Source organism: Juglans microcarpa x Juglans regia, chromosome 5D (genome assembly GCF_004785595.1).
Source record: "Juglans microcarpa x Juglans regia isolate MS1-56 chromosome 5D, Jm3101_v1.0, whole genome shotgun sequence".
Classification (NCBI taxonomy): Eukaryota; Viridiplantae; Streptophyta; class Magnoliopsida; order Fagales; family Juglandaceae; genus Juglans; species Juglans microcarpa x Juglans regia.
In genome coordinates this window covers 33348744-33364883 of record NC_054602.1, presented here as the reverse complement: position 1 = coordinate 33364883, position 16140 = coordinate 33348744, and the positions used below count along the sequence as shown (strand labels likewise).

The window sequence follows — 16140 nt, the reverse complement described above, 5'->3', positions numbered from 1 at the left end:
AAACAATCTGTTATTGCCATTACAGCTGTTGCTATTACACAAAAGTTAAAATTCTTTTACAATTATTACTATTATAGAGAAGTTTAAATTATATCTATCACTTGTTATTAAATTTTAGAATAATATTATATACAGTCATGAAATGTATAATTATTGTATAGTTATTTTAAAAAAAATTAGAGTTTACTTTTAAAAATTTATTATTAAAAAATTAATTTTTTTCATGTAAATCTCGTATTTATTCAATTTTTTTAAAATGATTACATGTCGCTTGTATATTTACAATTGTAACTATTATTTTTCAAAATTTTAACAGGATATTCTATTAAAAATGTAATGGAGGTAAGCCAAATCCTATTTAAAAAGGAGAAATGATGGAATTGTTACTCTATAATAATTTGTTTACAATTATATAATAAAATATTATTATTTTAAATTTTAATTTAATTTTTACTTTTGATTTGATGGATTTAAAAATAATAAAAGAATTTATTATATTTAAAATTATATAGAAATTGTGAATGTGATTGAGAAAAAAATTTGTCCATGTAATTTTCTATTGCCACCTCGTACCACACGTTAAAACATCGGACGTGTATACAACATTACAAGTACAGGTCTAAACGTCAACTGCAACTACAATTGTCGGAAGCTCAGAGTGATTGGGACGGAGCGAATTACGGACTGAAACACGGAAAGTCAAAACAAAATTCGCTTAACGATTTACAAAGAAAGAAAATTCAAAATACAGTAAAATGCCGACCATGAACAGAAGTCCACGCAATCCAATATTTCAACTCTCTTCGCCGACGGAATGAGTGATTGCAGACGCAATAGCCGTTTTCTTAAGAAACATAAAGTCTTTTTCTTTTGTTTTTTGGGCAAATAGCCGACGAACTGAGTGATTGCAGACCCAGAAGCCGTTTTCTTAAGAAATATATTAACCATAGATTCTTTTTCTTTTGTTTTTTGGGCTAATATAAACGCTGAAAGTCACCCAACTTCTTGTACATGTGAACAAGGGGTTGATGTCTATCTCCTCACATGGAAAAGGCTAAAGCCGAAGTGCACGACAAGGAAAAATAATGCACAAAAAGGTCACCATCACCTTTGAGGTAGATAACTCTAACCTTTGACCTTTCTCTAATTATCAAGGCTTTGAAATGTGGTATTCATATTTCAAAACATTTTGATAATGTATTTCATCCTTCCTCCCCACTCATTTCGATCCAACCCACCTTCCTTGATAATTTACCTGGGTTTTGGCGTTTGCTGCTCCTACAAACCCACAAGAATAAGACCATACAGTTCCTTTTTGGCTAGGGCATTTTGGAATTGGTAACACTCCTATGTGCATGTTAGATTTTTATGTAATTCTTTGATTTTCATGTCTATTTTCTTTTCGGGTGGGGGTGGGGTTGAGGATTTACTTCGTTACATTTTGATTAATTAGCTTTCTGAATCTACTTTAGGATGAATTAGGAATTGAAAAGGAGATATGATGAAGAATTTAGGTGTGTAAGAACTCCCCCAAGTGTTTAGCAATGAGTTGTGGATGGTTTGGTGCCTTCTGCGGCTGTAAAGGAAAGCATGGTGGAAACCAGACACAGGTAGAAGGTACGAAACTAGGTACGATTGAATTCATTTCATTGATTACATCTCGGTTCTGTATCCCCTATTAGAAGTTTTCTGATTCTGCGGCATAGACCGTTTTAATTTAATGGTCGCTATCCATCAAGAATCCATGATCATATTTCCAGTTTGGACTCCGGTTCTCTTATCAAGCTGATGCATAAAGGTTCTGTCAGACATGTTTGGATAGACAGTTAAAGATGAGATGTGATAAGATATTTTGAATAATAGTAAGATTTTTTGAGTTAAATAGTAGTAAGATTTTTGAGTTTAGATGAGATGAGATAGTTTGTAAAAAAATATATGTTTGGATAGTGAAATGAGATGAGATAGTTTTGTCTTTTTGGGATTTGATAAATAGTTTTACTGTTCATGTCAGAAATGTTTGAGATGAGTTTAAAAATTTATAGATGAAATAGAGATGAAATCTAACTGTTTGGATGTCCATAACCCTCTCATCCGTACAAAACTATCTCATCTGCCCATCCAAACCAACCTCAGGAAAGTTTTGATGCTGCATCTCATTGTATATATCAAACGCTAGAATAAAGTTCTGTGAAGCTAAAATTTTCCATCTAAAGTTGATTCAAATGCTGATTCGGCAGTGTCCTTATACCTCTCTAACACATCCCAGATGGCCCTGTCCCCTTCCGCTATTTCTTGAACTCCTTTGGGAAGTTATTTCAACTTTTGATTGCTTTGATTCAAAAAAGGGCTTATTTCAAGATGTATATAAATGATTTCTTCTATCTTCAAATCAACGCTTTTTAATATGTTTGAGCCCAAATTGTTTGAACGTGTTTATGGATTTGGATAACTGGTTCTCTTTCAGATTTGAGTCAAGCCAGAATTAGCCTAAATCACAAATCTCCTGATATCTTGGATCACTTCCAGCGCCAATATTGTGGAATGAAACTTTTCTTAGTCCTGAATTTTGATAACCAAACCAGAAGGTCGTGACGTGAATTAATAAATTGCTTGCAGAATGATAAGCGCATCTGGAATTAGACACTTTTGAGCATATTATACACTATTCACTCAAGATACCATCTAAACCAGTTAAGAAAGTTTGAAAATTATGTGAATATGTATCAGGCTAGCCAAAAATGCACCTTTACAGACATTCTGTCTTCCTTTTTACCCTACTTATATTTGGGGAAAGAAACATGTTATAAACTGGATGCTGTTTAATGGTTTTCCTCACTTTTCCATTTAATATATGGACACATAAGAAATTCACCCCACATGGTTTAACGTGTCTTTTGCTTGCTGTTTTTGTGCATGGTTAGGAATTCTTACCAGCGATGTAAAGTGCTTTTCTTATAACTCGTTGAGATCAGCAACTGCAAATTTCCATCCTTCAAGCAAAATTGGTGGAGGAGGTTATGGAGTTGTCTATAGAGTGAGATTAACTAACTCTTCCTTTCCCTCCCCTCTCTATTTGGTGGATTCTTACACAACTTTCCTTTTATTTAATTGCAGGGGGTTTTAAGAGATGGTACTCAAGTTGCAATTAAATCTCTCTCGACGGAATCTAAACAAGGAACTCATGAATTTTTGACGGAGATTAATATGATATCAAATATACGACATCCACACCTTGTTGAACTCATTGGGTGCTGTGTTGAGGACAATCATCGGATATTGGTATATGAGTATCTGGAAAATAACAGCCTTGCAAGTGCTTTGCTAGGTAACTATCAGATCTTCAGAGTTCATGTTTATTGGATGAATTTAAACATTTTTGAAATTATGTACAATTAGATGTTTGATGACTTGTTAGCCTGATCTTTATCAACTCGTACCACTTATGAAAGTTTGCCCATCTCATTTGATTGCTAGATGCATTTTTGAGTGCATGGGTGGGAATGCTATGGAAGGTAATACTGAATTAATTGAATTAAACAATTGGATTTGAAGCACCAGACTGATTATATGTATTACTCTAGATGGAATTTTTTACCCGTTTATCTGTAAAAGAACTGGATCAACCTATTGGATTTCTTCAGATGATGAATTAACTCCTCAGATGTATTGGGGGTAAGGTTTAGTCTCTCTTCAGGGTTTTGCTAATGTCCAGAAAAAATTATTTCAGGTTCAAAAAGTAAACATATTGCTTTGGATTGGCGAACAAGAGCTGCTATATGCCGGGGTACAGCTTCTGGTCTTGCATTTCTGCATGAGGAAACTGAACCACATATTGTCCACAGAGATATTAAAGCTAGCAATATACTTCTTGATGGAAACTTTAATCCGAAAATAGGAGATTTTGGGCTGGCAAAGCTTTTTCCAGACAATGTCACTCATCTTAGTACTCGAGTGGCAGGAACCATGTAAGCATTACTTTGTGCTGAATTTTATTTTACTGTGTGAGTTGCATGGTTATTTATTTAGGAACCTGTTAGACTCTGGATTTTAGTGAAGTACTCAGATAGTTAAGTATGTCCAAACATCGCATTCGATTTTGTTGTAAAGCTTCATAAATCAGCTGCTTTAACTTGCGTCTGGGGCAAATGAATCCTCCATTGTAAACAAAGTTGGAAGGCAAAGGTTATAGGTACAGTCCCATTTATGTGCTTTTAGCAGAAATCATTCATAAATTTCCACGTATTAGGAGAAAGCATTTTTAGTCATTTGTTTCACTTCAAATTCTCAAATTCATGAGTTTGATGGGATTCTCAAGAAATTGTTCCATGCACATGCAACACTGAATTTGACAACCATGCTCATGATTGGTCTTATTCAAAAGAGATAGTTCATTACTTGCGCTGTTTAATCTGTTGTTGTATACATCATATCTTTGAATACTGGTGCTTTTCCAATTTGTATTGTGGTCAACATGGGGGGTACACCACCTTTTCCGGCAAGATAATAACAGAACTCATAAAATTAAATTTAAAAGACTGCCTGAATTTACTACAAAGAAAACTCTACTGGCAAGAATGTAATTAACCGGTGAATGAAAAGAGATGGGGAGTCAGAGATACTAATTTAATAACAGGAATGGATCCAAATCGTATAGTAGTCATAGATTGAGAGGGTTCCATTGGACATGAAGTTGTTTTAAGGTAGTGGGAGAACAGGAGAGTTGCCCGTGTGATATGCCAACTGTAATGTGTTGTAGTTCATTATTGCTCCCTCTTTGCATCTCACTAACAATCCTATGCATATGTAGCGGATATCTGGCCCCAGAGTATGCACTTTTAGGGCAACTCACAAGGAAGGCTGATGTATACAGTCTCGGGGTGCTTTTGCTGGAAATAGTTAGTGGTAGAAGCAGCAATAAGGCAGCATTTGGGGAGGAGTTACTGGTTCTGGTGGAATGGGTATCTTTCTAAACTTATATTACCAGTTTTTTTGTTTTCATTTCTTTTGGATGAGTGACTTTCGTACCCAATGGAAGGGGAAGATCTGATGTTACATCCACCTAATGAGGCTTGGTTTCCGGCCTCATCGTTTTTTTTTTTTTTTTTTAATTATTGATTCATGACAAGGTGAAAAATCAAGTTCTCTACTGTCTTTGCAAGATAGTAGCAGTCATTTGGAGCCATTTCTTTTGCCATTATCATTAGTTATACTTGTAGAATGTGCTGAGTTTTATGTTTATATGTTGCAGACATGGAAACTGAGAAAAGAAGAAAGACTTCTGGACATTGTTGATCCTGAACTGACCGAGTATCCAGAGGCTGAGGTGATGCGCTTCATTAAAGTCGCCTTATTTTGTACCCAAGACGGTGCGCACCAAAGGCCCACCATGAAGCAAGTCGTAGAGATGCTTTCCAAGGAAGTACACCTCAATGAAAAGGCACTAACGGAGCCAGACATATTTAGGGTTCATTCTTCCGGTCACTCGAGTGGCATTAATTTGTCAGAAACATCTCGGGCAGAGAGGCGAAAGCAACCGGCAAATCCTTCTGTAAATTTAACTCACTCATATAGCTCTCAAACTGAGACACTGTTGCTTCCAAGATGATGCATTCACCCATTCTTCGTAGTGGCTTCTTGTATTTGTTATCTAATATTGTTTTTGACCGACTGTCAATTGAAACTTCTCTTTCTTGATTGAAACCTGTAAAATCTCTTTAAATTCATCATCTTATTTTATTTTATTTTATGTTTTGAGCATGGCAAGTGGTGATCTATAATTTCTCAACAGCCCCATCATCAGGACAAGTGCACAGGCAGAGATCGTCTCTACTAGACAACATTGAAGAAGCAAAACCCATGCCCCGCCACAGAAAAATTAACCGCTTCAAAAAGGCAACGCCACCAAAACAGCAAACAAGCAGAATAGATAGATACATAATGCAGGTACCCCTTCTACATTGGCTAGACTCCCAAACTAGTATGCACATAAAGACTCACTTCCACCTATCATAGCTGTTTTTAGCATCATATAAACCCGGCATCTCCGAGTCACAGCAACATACTTTTTACATACATAAGAAGACTTGAGTAAATAGCCACTTCCTTCTCAAACGGCAGCTAAAGCCTCGGGGGTTGCTGCAGCTGCAGTCTTGGGAGGAGCAACACTAGCACCAACAGCTGTGGGACCGGTGGTTTTAGAATCCTTTTTGGTTTCTGTCGAAGGTGGTGGTGGTGGTGGTGGTTTTGGCTTCATATGGAGAGGAGGATTGTGCTTGAGCTTCAGAAGTATCTGACGCATCCTTGAGAGATCAGTTGGCTTCCCAGGCTTGGGCCCCTGGATCACAACAATGGAAGGCTTTTTCTCCTTGTCCTTCTTCCCTCTTTTCTCTATGGCCGGCACCTCATGCGGGATAAGTTCTCCGATTGCCTTCCAGTAATTCTTCTCAGCTTCAGCATGGAACTTCTCCCGACTTGCCAAAAATAGCTGATACATTACATCCAAAGTCAATAAAATTCCATGCAAGTAGGCTCACAGCTTGGAGTAAATGAGTATTCTTAGTACATCCCATCAGATGATATAGTGCCATATATACGTGATAATAAAATTGGCTTGCAATTATCCCTTCCTTTCTTTTCTCTTTTACCCAACATTTTTCAGAGACAAGTTCTTGTCATAAATCGTCCTATGCTTTACCTGCATTACTGAAATAAGTTCCACTAGATATAGCTAAATGATGGTAGCTAGCAAGTCTGGCTAAATGATTATGAAAACCCACAACCTTTCTAAGACATTGCTGTCCTTCTTCAATAAAATCTCTCTGGGACTCTATTTAAATATTTTCAGCATGTAATTATGTGCAATCCACTTATGCAAAACTTTTGCGATCCCAACAAACTCAGCCACATTTACTTGTTTGGAACTATCATCCTTTCAATTTATTAGACCCGCCAAGTCTGAGAACACTTGATTCCATAATGAGCTCCCACTATAATTGAAGCAATAAGGATCAAGAACATAAATTGTGTTTTCCAATGGGCTCATTGCATATACCTTTAACATTCTAGTCAACAGTTTAGCAACTCCAATACCTGCATTGTAATCTTACTGCCTTACAAACGCAGTAAGATTATCTCTTGCGCATCTCCTATTTTGTGGTTTCCCACAGTGGATGCTGGACAGAAAGAAAAGGGCAACTATATTTTGCACCCTAAAATATCACCCATTTTGCAACTTCCACCTCAAATTACAAAAAGTTGCAACCTATACTCTAAATTATCAAAAAGTTACATCGTACTCCTTGCTTAATAATGACACTTAAAATGGATGAAAAATAAGTCACTTAGGAAAATTTACAATTAATTAATATTAATAAAATTTCTTTTACCTATATAAAAAGACAATTTTACAATTAAATTTTAATGGATGGAGAACATTGCAACTTTTTGCGCACAAACATAAATTATCATTCGCTCAGATAAAGGAAGCACAGATATTGGGAAAAAATAAATAACTCAAGAAATAGTTTCCCATCATCCCGCCATCAGCATCAGCAGTTTACACAAACACTTGATAGAACGCATAATAGAAACCAATTCATATCTACACTCTCACTAACGCATTAACCCTCTTTAGAGTCTTGTATCATAATCTTCATTTTCTTAATTGTCTTACTTTGTATCTTTCTTTTGCATGAACAAAAACATTCAATGATAAATTTCCGTATCATTAATACAAAAAAAATGCACATATTTAGCCTTGTCCGAGTGTCTAGAGTTTTTAGAGCGGACATGTCAGACAGCCAACTTGTTAAGTTTCATTCTAAAAACCCAATTCTTTATAATTTTGTAAAGATAAGTGCTAGATCTACAAAGAAATCTTACAAAATAAAACATATAAAAAGAGCATTATAATCTAACATACCACATCAAACTACTTCAATTTGTTAGTTTGCTTTTGTAAATTTTATTTGTAGGCCAAACATTTATCTTTTAGAAATCAAAGCTCTAGTTCTTTATACTGCCCCAAAGTGATCCATAATTGCCATTTAAAATCTCTGTCCTTCGATTTATTAAACTTAGATTACAGTTCTTCAAGTTATGATTATCATTTTAATTTAAATTTCAGATTTTCCCATCCAACATATACCACATGATTTCTATGACTATTCGCAGTACTGAATTATGGCCACTCACCTTCTCCTTCTCTCTGTTTGCAGCTTTGTTGTTCCCAATAGTAACAGTGCGCCTCCTATAGAAGTCAATTTTGAACTCCTCCGCTTCCTCGATTATCTCCATCAGCAGCTCTTTCTCCTTCTTCTCCTTCTCTTCCAGTCGAATCGCATTCTCTCTGCGCCATTCATCCCCAAAATTTCACTGGTTATAATCAAAACCACCAGATAATTCTATGACCAGCTCTTTAATATAACTAAAATATATAATGATGAATTGAGCTCAGAAATTTAAATCTAAAGAAAAATCAAAATCCAATTTTTATCTCACTAGAACCTAATGATCGCATAGACTAAGTCAGAAGTGGCGGAGAACTGATACGACGGACTCACCTGCGCCACTCTCTCAGAGCAAAGCCCTCCTCCGGTTGCATATCTGCCGGCGGGGGCAAGATCGGACCGTCCGACGCGCCAAAACCTTCATCAAAGCCCCCGCCGTTCTGCTCCGGCGATAACTCCGAGAATCCTCCGCCGGTGGAGTACATAGAAGGCGGCGATGGGGTCTCCGGTACCGGCTGCGTGGAAAAAACGTCGTCTCCGGTACCGTATGATTGGTTGGCGAAGATCGGGGAAGAGTCACCGGCCGAGTCTTTAACCGATTCTGCATCGAAGGCCGAGAAGGAATGGAATCGCTGAGACGAGAGGCGAGGATCGTAGCCAATGTACCCGTCGTCGTCGAAGGGGCGGGTTGACCCTGAGAACGATGACATGGTTTTCTGGTTGACGTTCTCTTTCGGACACGGCTCGAAAGCTCCGCCCGAAGGTCTCGGTGAATCACAAGCGTCACCTTTCAATGTCTCTTAAAGAAATCGTACGGCCATGAAGAAATCAGTACTGTGCTACAAGATCCACAGTAAAGCTAACTTTACCAAGGTTCCTATTGGCTGGAAAGGCTTGAGCGTCAAAGAGGCTCTTTTGTGTGGCCAACGATTCACGGACACGTTTACAGAAAAAGTCTAGTGTGGGGTAGAGCAGACATCTACTTTTTCCTCGCTTCACTGTTCCCACCACCTGGACTGTTCATTAACCGTTGTGGCAGCTGGTTGGAGGAGTAACAAGACTTTCTAAGCGTAGTGAAGCCGTTTGGAAAAGAATGAAATTTATTGTTAAAAAATTAATTATTTTGATGGAGGCATTGCCGTACTTTTACCACCAGCGGAGCTACGTAACTTCTCTCTCATTTTTACCTTTTTTTTTTTTTGTTAATTAGTTCCATCATGACGTACAATATACTCAACTCTTTTTAGAGTTATGACTCAACTCTTTTTTAAAAGAGTAATATTAGATATAAATTTTAAATAGATAAATTTTATATAAATTTTTTGTAAATTAATAAGTTTTACTAATAAATAATAATTTTTTTTATATTTTTTTAAGATGGAGTTTACTTTTTTACAAAAACTTATATGAAACTTGTTTATTTGGGACTTGTACAAATCATTTCTCTTTTTAAAATCACACATATGAGTCTTTCCCTTTATAAAGATCTCATGATCATTTGAAAAAAGTAAAGTTATTCTTGATGATTGTTATACAAATTATTAAACCTTTGTACATCAAGGTTGTCGTGGAGCTTATCAGAACTATTCTTTATAATCGTATACTTTATTTTTAAATTATTTCTTCAACGATCAAGAACATATTTAGATGACAAGCACATTATTTTTTTTCACATAACAAGGACAATGAGTGCATGTCCACATAAAATGTTTCAAAACTCAATAGTCGATAGGTGCACATCACCTCACATTTATCGCCATTGAAGTATACACGATTCTTTACCTCTTTTACAATATCATCATAAATGCTCAATTTTTTTGCATTTGTCAATATTGTACCTTAAATTTTCTTTAGGAAAAATAAACAAATCATAATCCCCCTAAACTCTATTTGGACCTTTTTGAGCTTAACATTTGTGCATACCTCGTAAAGTCGCTTCTCAATTGCATGAATTATAATGCAATAAATCTTTCATTGGAATGAACCAAAATTAGCTATACACTCATTATTGACCACCCTCATTAACGCATAATCATAGTCTCCAAAAAACTTCTTCAACGGTGTAATAGCATTTATTTAGCCATCAAAATGCATTAAAACTCTCGCTATACTAGGTTGTGGACATTCCAGTCTAAAATGTACATTTCACATATACAAGTATCCATTGATATTGCTCCTTGTACAGCTCACTCAATCAAGCACTATCTATTAAACTATTGATTTGAACAATGTTATGTCATCATTGTTCAAATTCTTCACAACTCAAAAAGTCATATGTACAATTTGATAAAAGACATTTGAAAAACTGTCATATTTTGAATAAGATCCAATCTTGTGAGGTAATTTACATAAAATGCGTTATAAATAGAATCTATGCTTGGTCCTTGGACAAACTCTTATAATTATCGCTTGCATTGCCCAATCTTGGTAAGTTATAAGTGCATTAGGAGCCCATCCTGACATGCACTTCAATCATGATTCAAACAACCATACAAATATATTTGTATCGTTATTTGGTATGATGCCACATTTAAAGAACATTGACTAACCATGGTGATTGACTTCAACAAAAGGGATGAATGACACTTTATACTTATTCATCAAATATGTTGTGTCAAATATTATAACATCTCCAAATGACTCATATGTTGCTATACTTTGAGCATTCACCCAAAACATATTTTTCAACTTCAAGATTTCGTCGAGTCTTCAAACTATTATTACCAAATAGTTGTGAAATGGCTTTGTATCTTCTTCTCCAAGTAACTCATTTGGAACTTTGTTGATATGATTCTTGCACTCTTTTTTTATAAAAGTGAGATTCTCATATCCACCCACTTCAACAATCAAGGTTTTTTAATTTTTAGCCAGACAAATTTTGACTTTTTCCTTCTTCTCAATTCTTTTTTCGACTAACTTAATAATTTTTTTATAGTAAACAATATGGCTTGCCTTACTTGGACTCACGGCATGATTGTATTTGAAGACGTCAATAGATAACTTATACCTTCCATCTATTGTTTGCTTTGCATTAAGTTTAGCCTTGCAATCTATCACCCTATGAGTTTTGGCCTGTCAATTTTAGATGACTTGCTTCTTGGTTTGTGATGCGACTGCCTATAATGGTGAAGTATTTCACCTTCCCATCGTCCTAGTAGTTGATGTTCTTTTTGACCCTCTAAATTCTTTTGTTTGGCATACTTCATATAATATTCAATAACCTATTCTTGATTCTGAAATTTCATATCAGCTTTATGTTCTTCAACCTTTTAATAGTCAGTATACTGAGATCTTACTGAGATTTAGCTTGTTCTTGTTGGTCTATATTAACCAAAATATAAAAGGGTCTATGATATAGTTAAAATCTGAAATGAAATCATACAACAATATAAGGAAATAATGCCAATAAAAATTTGATAATTAACGTTTAACCTTGTGGAATATCAAACACTTCATCGTCGTATTTTCCTTAGAAAATACCAATGGACTCGATCCCATCTTGATAATGGCTACAAGATAACCAAGAAAAGAAAACATAAGTTGGTTCTTACATTTTTATAACTAAATATAAGTGCAAAGTTTTTTCTTTACTAAGCATAAAATTACATTTCAACAAAAATTAGCCAAGGTTTTTTCAAATTCTGGTGAGATTGGACACTGTTCACTCGACTCTTGTTCCTTTTTGGTTGCAAACTTATTAGACAATTCCTCTCGATGGATTTTAAGGTACAACATCCTTGTCGGCGGCTAAACTCATTGTTTGATTTGACCAACTTTCTGTTGAACTTCTTTGTGTGGAGCTTGGTTCTATTTATGCCGGTTTGGTAACTTGATCTGACAATGACTTCTTGTGATTTTTTGTTGAATTTTCAATGAGGCTTAGACATGGAGCAAAGACTTGGGCCAAGGGAAACCCATTTTGGTTCTTGGTCCGACCCTACCCGGCTCGCCGGCTAGAGCTTACTAATTCGACTCGACTTGCTAATTAAGGTTTACTATATATTGTATTAAATCCTTGCATGACCACATTATATCTTTGATTTTTAGCTGAATAAATTCTATATAGTTCTATGGATGTATGCACGTTGCCAAATTATGTAAACCTTGTGTCATATGTAATTGATTTCACTTTTTGCTTTACTTTTTTCTTATCGTTCCTAATACTTTCTCAATATTTTTATGTCTTCTAGTGACAATATTCATTGAGAGAGAGATATAAACCTGTCAGTGCAGGAAAGGATTAGGGGCAACAACACTGGGGATTGGAACTTCTACCAATGACGTCGTGAACTGAAATAGATTGCAGGGACGATATCTAGGATGATGTTTGCACTACCAAACATGGTTATTGGGACAAAATACTAGGAATTGGAAAAACATAAAAAATAACAAAATGTAAGAAAAATACCTTTGCAAGCAACCAAATAAACCTTAGCATGGGGAATGAGAGAAAAAGAAAAAGAAAACCTTAGTAGTAGGGGACATTGAGGAAGCAGAGGAATGAGAGATGCAAGAGATTAAAAAAAAGTTGATGCGATAGTGTCACGTTAGTTTGCGAGATCTATTTGTGTCTCTAACATTTCTTTAAAATAATTTTTTTTAAAAAAATGAAAAATAATAATACCATTAATGCCATCTTTTTACGACAATTGTCTATAAAAAAAAAAAAAGATTATTGGCTAATGTTGGCTAAAGAAGCATCAAAACGAGAATAGAGATGAAGTAGATAATCATGCGTGCATGTAACGATACCGCATCAAGTAAACTTGTAATGGGGTAGAGTTTTGTATTATAATTGATTGATGCTTGACTTTGTGGAGGAGATGGACGAAATTTACAAATCTAGCTTGGAACATTCGAACAAGAAGGAAGAAGAGGAAGAGAAGGGAAGGGAAGGGAAGAGAAGTGGGGTAGGGGAATGAGTAGTGCTATCTGAAGGTCTTTACCTCACATACTATGATATGATTTGATTTGTAATATTTAAATTTTAAAATTTATTTTACAAATCAAATTATTCTATATAAATAATATGGAGTATAAAGATCTCTAAATAAAATTATTCTGATGAAAAAATCTTTATTTTTATTTTTGTCTTAGAAAATAGGCTAAAGGTGTAAAGAAAAAAAAGTGAAGGATTGTTCCGTACAATTGTTGCAGTGGGGAAGTGTGGTGGATTAATATGTATCTATCTACGGGGATTAGTCATTTAATCTAATTATTAAAAGTGATATATGGACAAGCTTGAGGAGTAATATGAGATGAAAATTTTGTAAATAGTAATAAAATCATTTGTAAATAGTAGTGAAATAGTTTAAGTTATATCTCGTTTGGTTACATGGTTAAGATGAGATGATATGAGATATTTTGAATAATAATGAGATTTTTTAAGTTAAGATGATATGAAATAGTTTGTAAAAAAGTGTGTATTTAGATAGTGAGATGAAATGAGATAAGATATTTTGTAAAAAAAGTATGTATAGATAATGAGATGAAGTGAGATGATTTTAACTTTTTGGAAACTTGATAAAGTGGTGGGTCACTGAGTCTTACCAATTATTGAAAATATTTTTAATTATTGGGTGAAAAATATTATGAATATATTAAAAATAAGTAATATCTATTATTAATTTAAAAATCCATAAATACTTTAACTTTCCCAAAATATATTTTTTATAGTTGGCTGCAATAATTGCATTTCTTTGTTAAATGAAATTATTTTATAACCTATTTATTATACTACATTTTATAAAATTTGAAATATGTTTTTCTAATTATATATTACAATAAAATAAAAAATTTTAATGGATAATTATATATATTAAAAATGTAATAGTAAACATTACTGTAACGGTATTGTAGAGGCAGAAGAAACTTTATAGCGGTAATGGAGCGTCATTGTAAAGGTACTGTAATGTTATTATAGAACCTAAAGATAAATTCGAAGGGATGGAAAAAAAAGCACGATAGGTCATTGCAGAAGACAACGCTTTTTACTGTTCACTCACTTTTCATTGTTTATTGTCAGTTGCTAATTGCATTTTTTGAAAAATTAAGATGAGATATATCTGTGTATTTCGCCGTTTGGATAGATAGATTAAATCAGCCGTACAAGGCAAATGAGATAGTTGAATAAAAAATAATATAAAATTAAAATATTATTAGAATATAATTTTTTAATATTATTTTTACTTGAGAATTTGAATAAGTTGAATTGTTTTTTATTTTTTGTTTGAAAGTTTGAAAAAATTATAATGACTAGTTTGAAAAAATTGTAATGATTAGTTTGAAAGTATTTATATTTTAGTGGTGTTTTGGATGGATAAAAGATAGGATGATATGATAATTTTGAGATTTTTTTTTTTTAATTTTTTTTTTCCAAACAATCCCATAAATGTATCGTAGCACCCTAATTTTTTATGGAGATTTATCCCAAACGAAAATGATTTTACCATATTCACGATAGTCCCACTGTATCTTGCACCATCTTCATAAAATTATTAATAAAAATAATATCACAAAATTGATTATTGACTATATGAATATTTAGAAAATACTAAATATTATAGAATTTATTTATGCCTTTATCTATTTTTCCATTTTAGATTCTAGAATTCAAATAAAAATTCTAAAAAAAATCCTAATTCATAATTTAGTTGACAATTTTGCTAATTAATTCGTTAGTTCCTGTTATAATTTAGATAAGAATTTGTCGCCCTCTATTGTATTAATCTATTAATAGATGTAAAAAAACAATATACATGACACAATTTTCAAATAAATCTTCTGTTGGGGTACATATATCATCCCATTATAGCATTTCAAGCCCAATCCATGATAAAAGTGCCATTAGGAAGCTAGATGAAGAGATAGAAAGGAAAGAAAAAGCAAAAGTTGGGGAGGAGGAAAGCAAGTCAAATATGCAAGGGGAGAAAGTAACATAAAATTGATTTTCTCGCATATCATTGACATGGCCACAATAAAAGGGATTTGATCGAGTAAAAGTGGGGACTTATGGACTTCGACTGGAATAAGAGAAATATTTTCTTCAACCTCACGAAATGAGATGCCATTTTTATCTTTTCTAGACTAAAAGGTTCCAACTCCCATCGTATAGTGAGATAAGAGGGATAATGATAAATTGTAAAATACTACAATCATAATAGATTTATCCTCTAAATGATCTGTAGATGTAGATTTTTTATCAAATTATGTAAATCTATGTGTCTCGTTCTCTATTACATTTTATATATTATTTTTCTATTTATTATTATGAATATACGTAAAGGCACGATATTGACGTCCCAAACCCCTATCGTGGGCTTCAGATCGTATCGTTCGAGGTACGGTCCACCTCTGTAGTTTTAGAATAAATATTTCTTCCGTTCTGACCTGTGGAGTGATTTTCATCATTAACATATTCCTTTTAAGTTGTGTTTAAATGTTGAAGTGAGTTGAGTTGAGATGATAAAATATTATTAGAATATTATTTTTTAATATTATTATTATTTTAGGATTTAAAAAAATTGAATTGTTTATTATATTTTATATTGGAATTTAAAAAAATTGTAATTATGAATTGAGATGAGTTGAGAGAAGTTAAGGAACCAAACGAAGCCTTAATGCTTTCCTCTCTGGATCATTTCTTTCATTTGAGCTTATTTTTTATTCCATATTAACCTTTTGATGAAATACCTGACCAATTTATTTATTGTTTTTTACCTTTCAATTTTTTATTTATTTTGTATGAATAAAAATCAGTTAGATCCTTAAAAATTTGGAAAGTGAAAAAATAAAAAGGTCGAAAGGGTCGAATTGGGGGCTGCATAGTACGATGTTTTTTCAAATACAAAATAATAATTAAACAAATATTTAAAATTCAGTCGTCTCATATAGGATGTAGAGGCTATTCGAT

At 33.7% G+C, this 16140-nt stretch overlaps 2 protein-coding genes across 6 annotated transcripts; one reads left to right on the top strand and one right to left on the bottom strand.

The window, feature by feature from the left end:
* Window positions 1-835: 835 nt before the first annotated feature.
* LOC121264027 (putative serine/threonine-protein kinase) lies at window positions 836-6335 on the top strand. Of its 5 annotated transcripts, none has more exons than XM_041167059.1 (8): window positions 883-1357; window positions 1483-1629; window positions 2922-3034; window positions 3115-3325; window positions 3728-3965; window positions 4808-4958; window positions 5249-5549; window positions 5783-6335. In XM_041167059.1, exons 2-8 carry the CDS (start codon window positions 1545-1547, stop codon window positions 6010-6012), a joined length of 1329 nt encoding a protein of 442 aa, XP_041022993.1. In that variant the 5' UTR covers window positions 883-1357; window positions 1483-1544; the 3' UTR covers window positions 6013-6335. The 5 variants fall into 5 exon arrangements, with proteins under 5 accessions (XP_041022995.1, XP_041022993.1, XP_041022991.1 ...); XM_041167057.1 differs by having other exon boundaries at window positions 1473-1629; XM_041167056.1 differs by having other exon boundaries at window positions 883-1370; window positions 1473-1629.
* LOC121264028 (clathrin light chain 3-like) lies at window positions 5907-9012 on the bottom strand. Its single transcript, XM_041167062.1, has 3 exons — window positions 8562-9012; window positions 8194-8347; window positions 5907-6484 (listed from the first exon to the last, which is right to left on the bottom strand). The coding sequence occupies exons 1-3, from the start codon at window positions 8936-8938 to the stop codon at window positions 6107-6109; spliced, it is 909 nt and encodes a 302-aa protein (XP_041022996.1). The 5' UTR covers window positions 8939-9012; the 3' UTR covers window positions 5907-6106.
* Between the last annotated feature and the right edge of the window lie 7128 nt (window positions 9013-16140).

Coding starts and splice junctions, on each gene's coding strand:
- LOC121264027 (XM_041167059.1), top strand. CDS start 1,545: ATGAGTTGTGGATGGTTTGGTGCCTTCTGCGGCTGTAAAGGAAAGCAT. Junction 3,035..3,114: donor GTTATGGAGTTGTCTATAGA/GTGAGATTAACT, acceptor ATTTAATTGCAG/GGGGTTTTAAGAGATGGTAC. Junction 3,966..4,807: donor ACTCGAGTGGCAGGAACCAT/GTAAGCATTACT, acceptor ATGCATATGTAG/CGGATATCTGGCCCCAGAGT.
- LOC121264028 (XM_041167062.1), bottom strand. CDS start 8,938: ATGTCATCGTTCTCAGGGTCAACCCGCCCCTTCGACGACGACGGGTAC. Junction 8,348..8,561: donor GCTCTGAGAGAGTGGCGCAG/GTGAGTCCGTCG, acceptor TGAATGGCGCAG/AGAGAATGCGATTCGACTGG. Junction 6,485..8,193: donor CAAACAGAGAGAAGGAGAAG/GTGAGTGGCCAT, acceptor GTAATGTATCAG/CTATTTTTGGCAAGTCGGGA.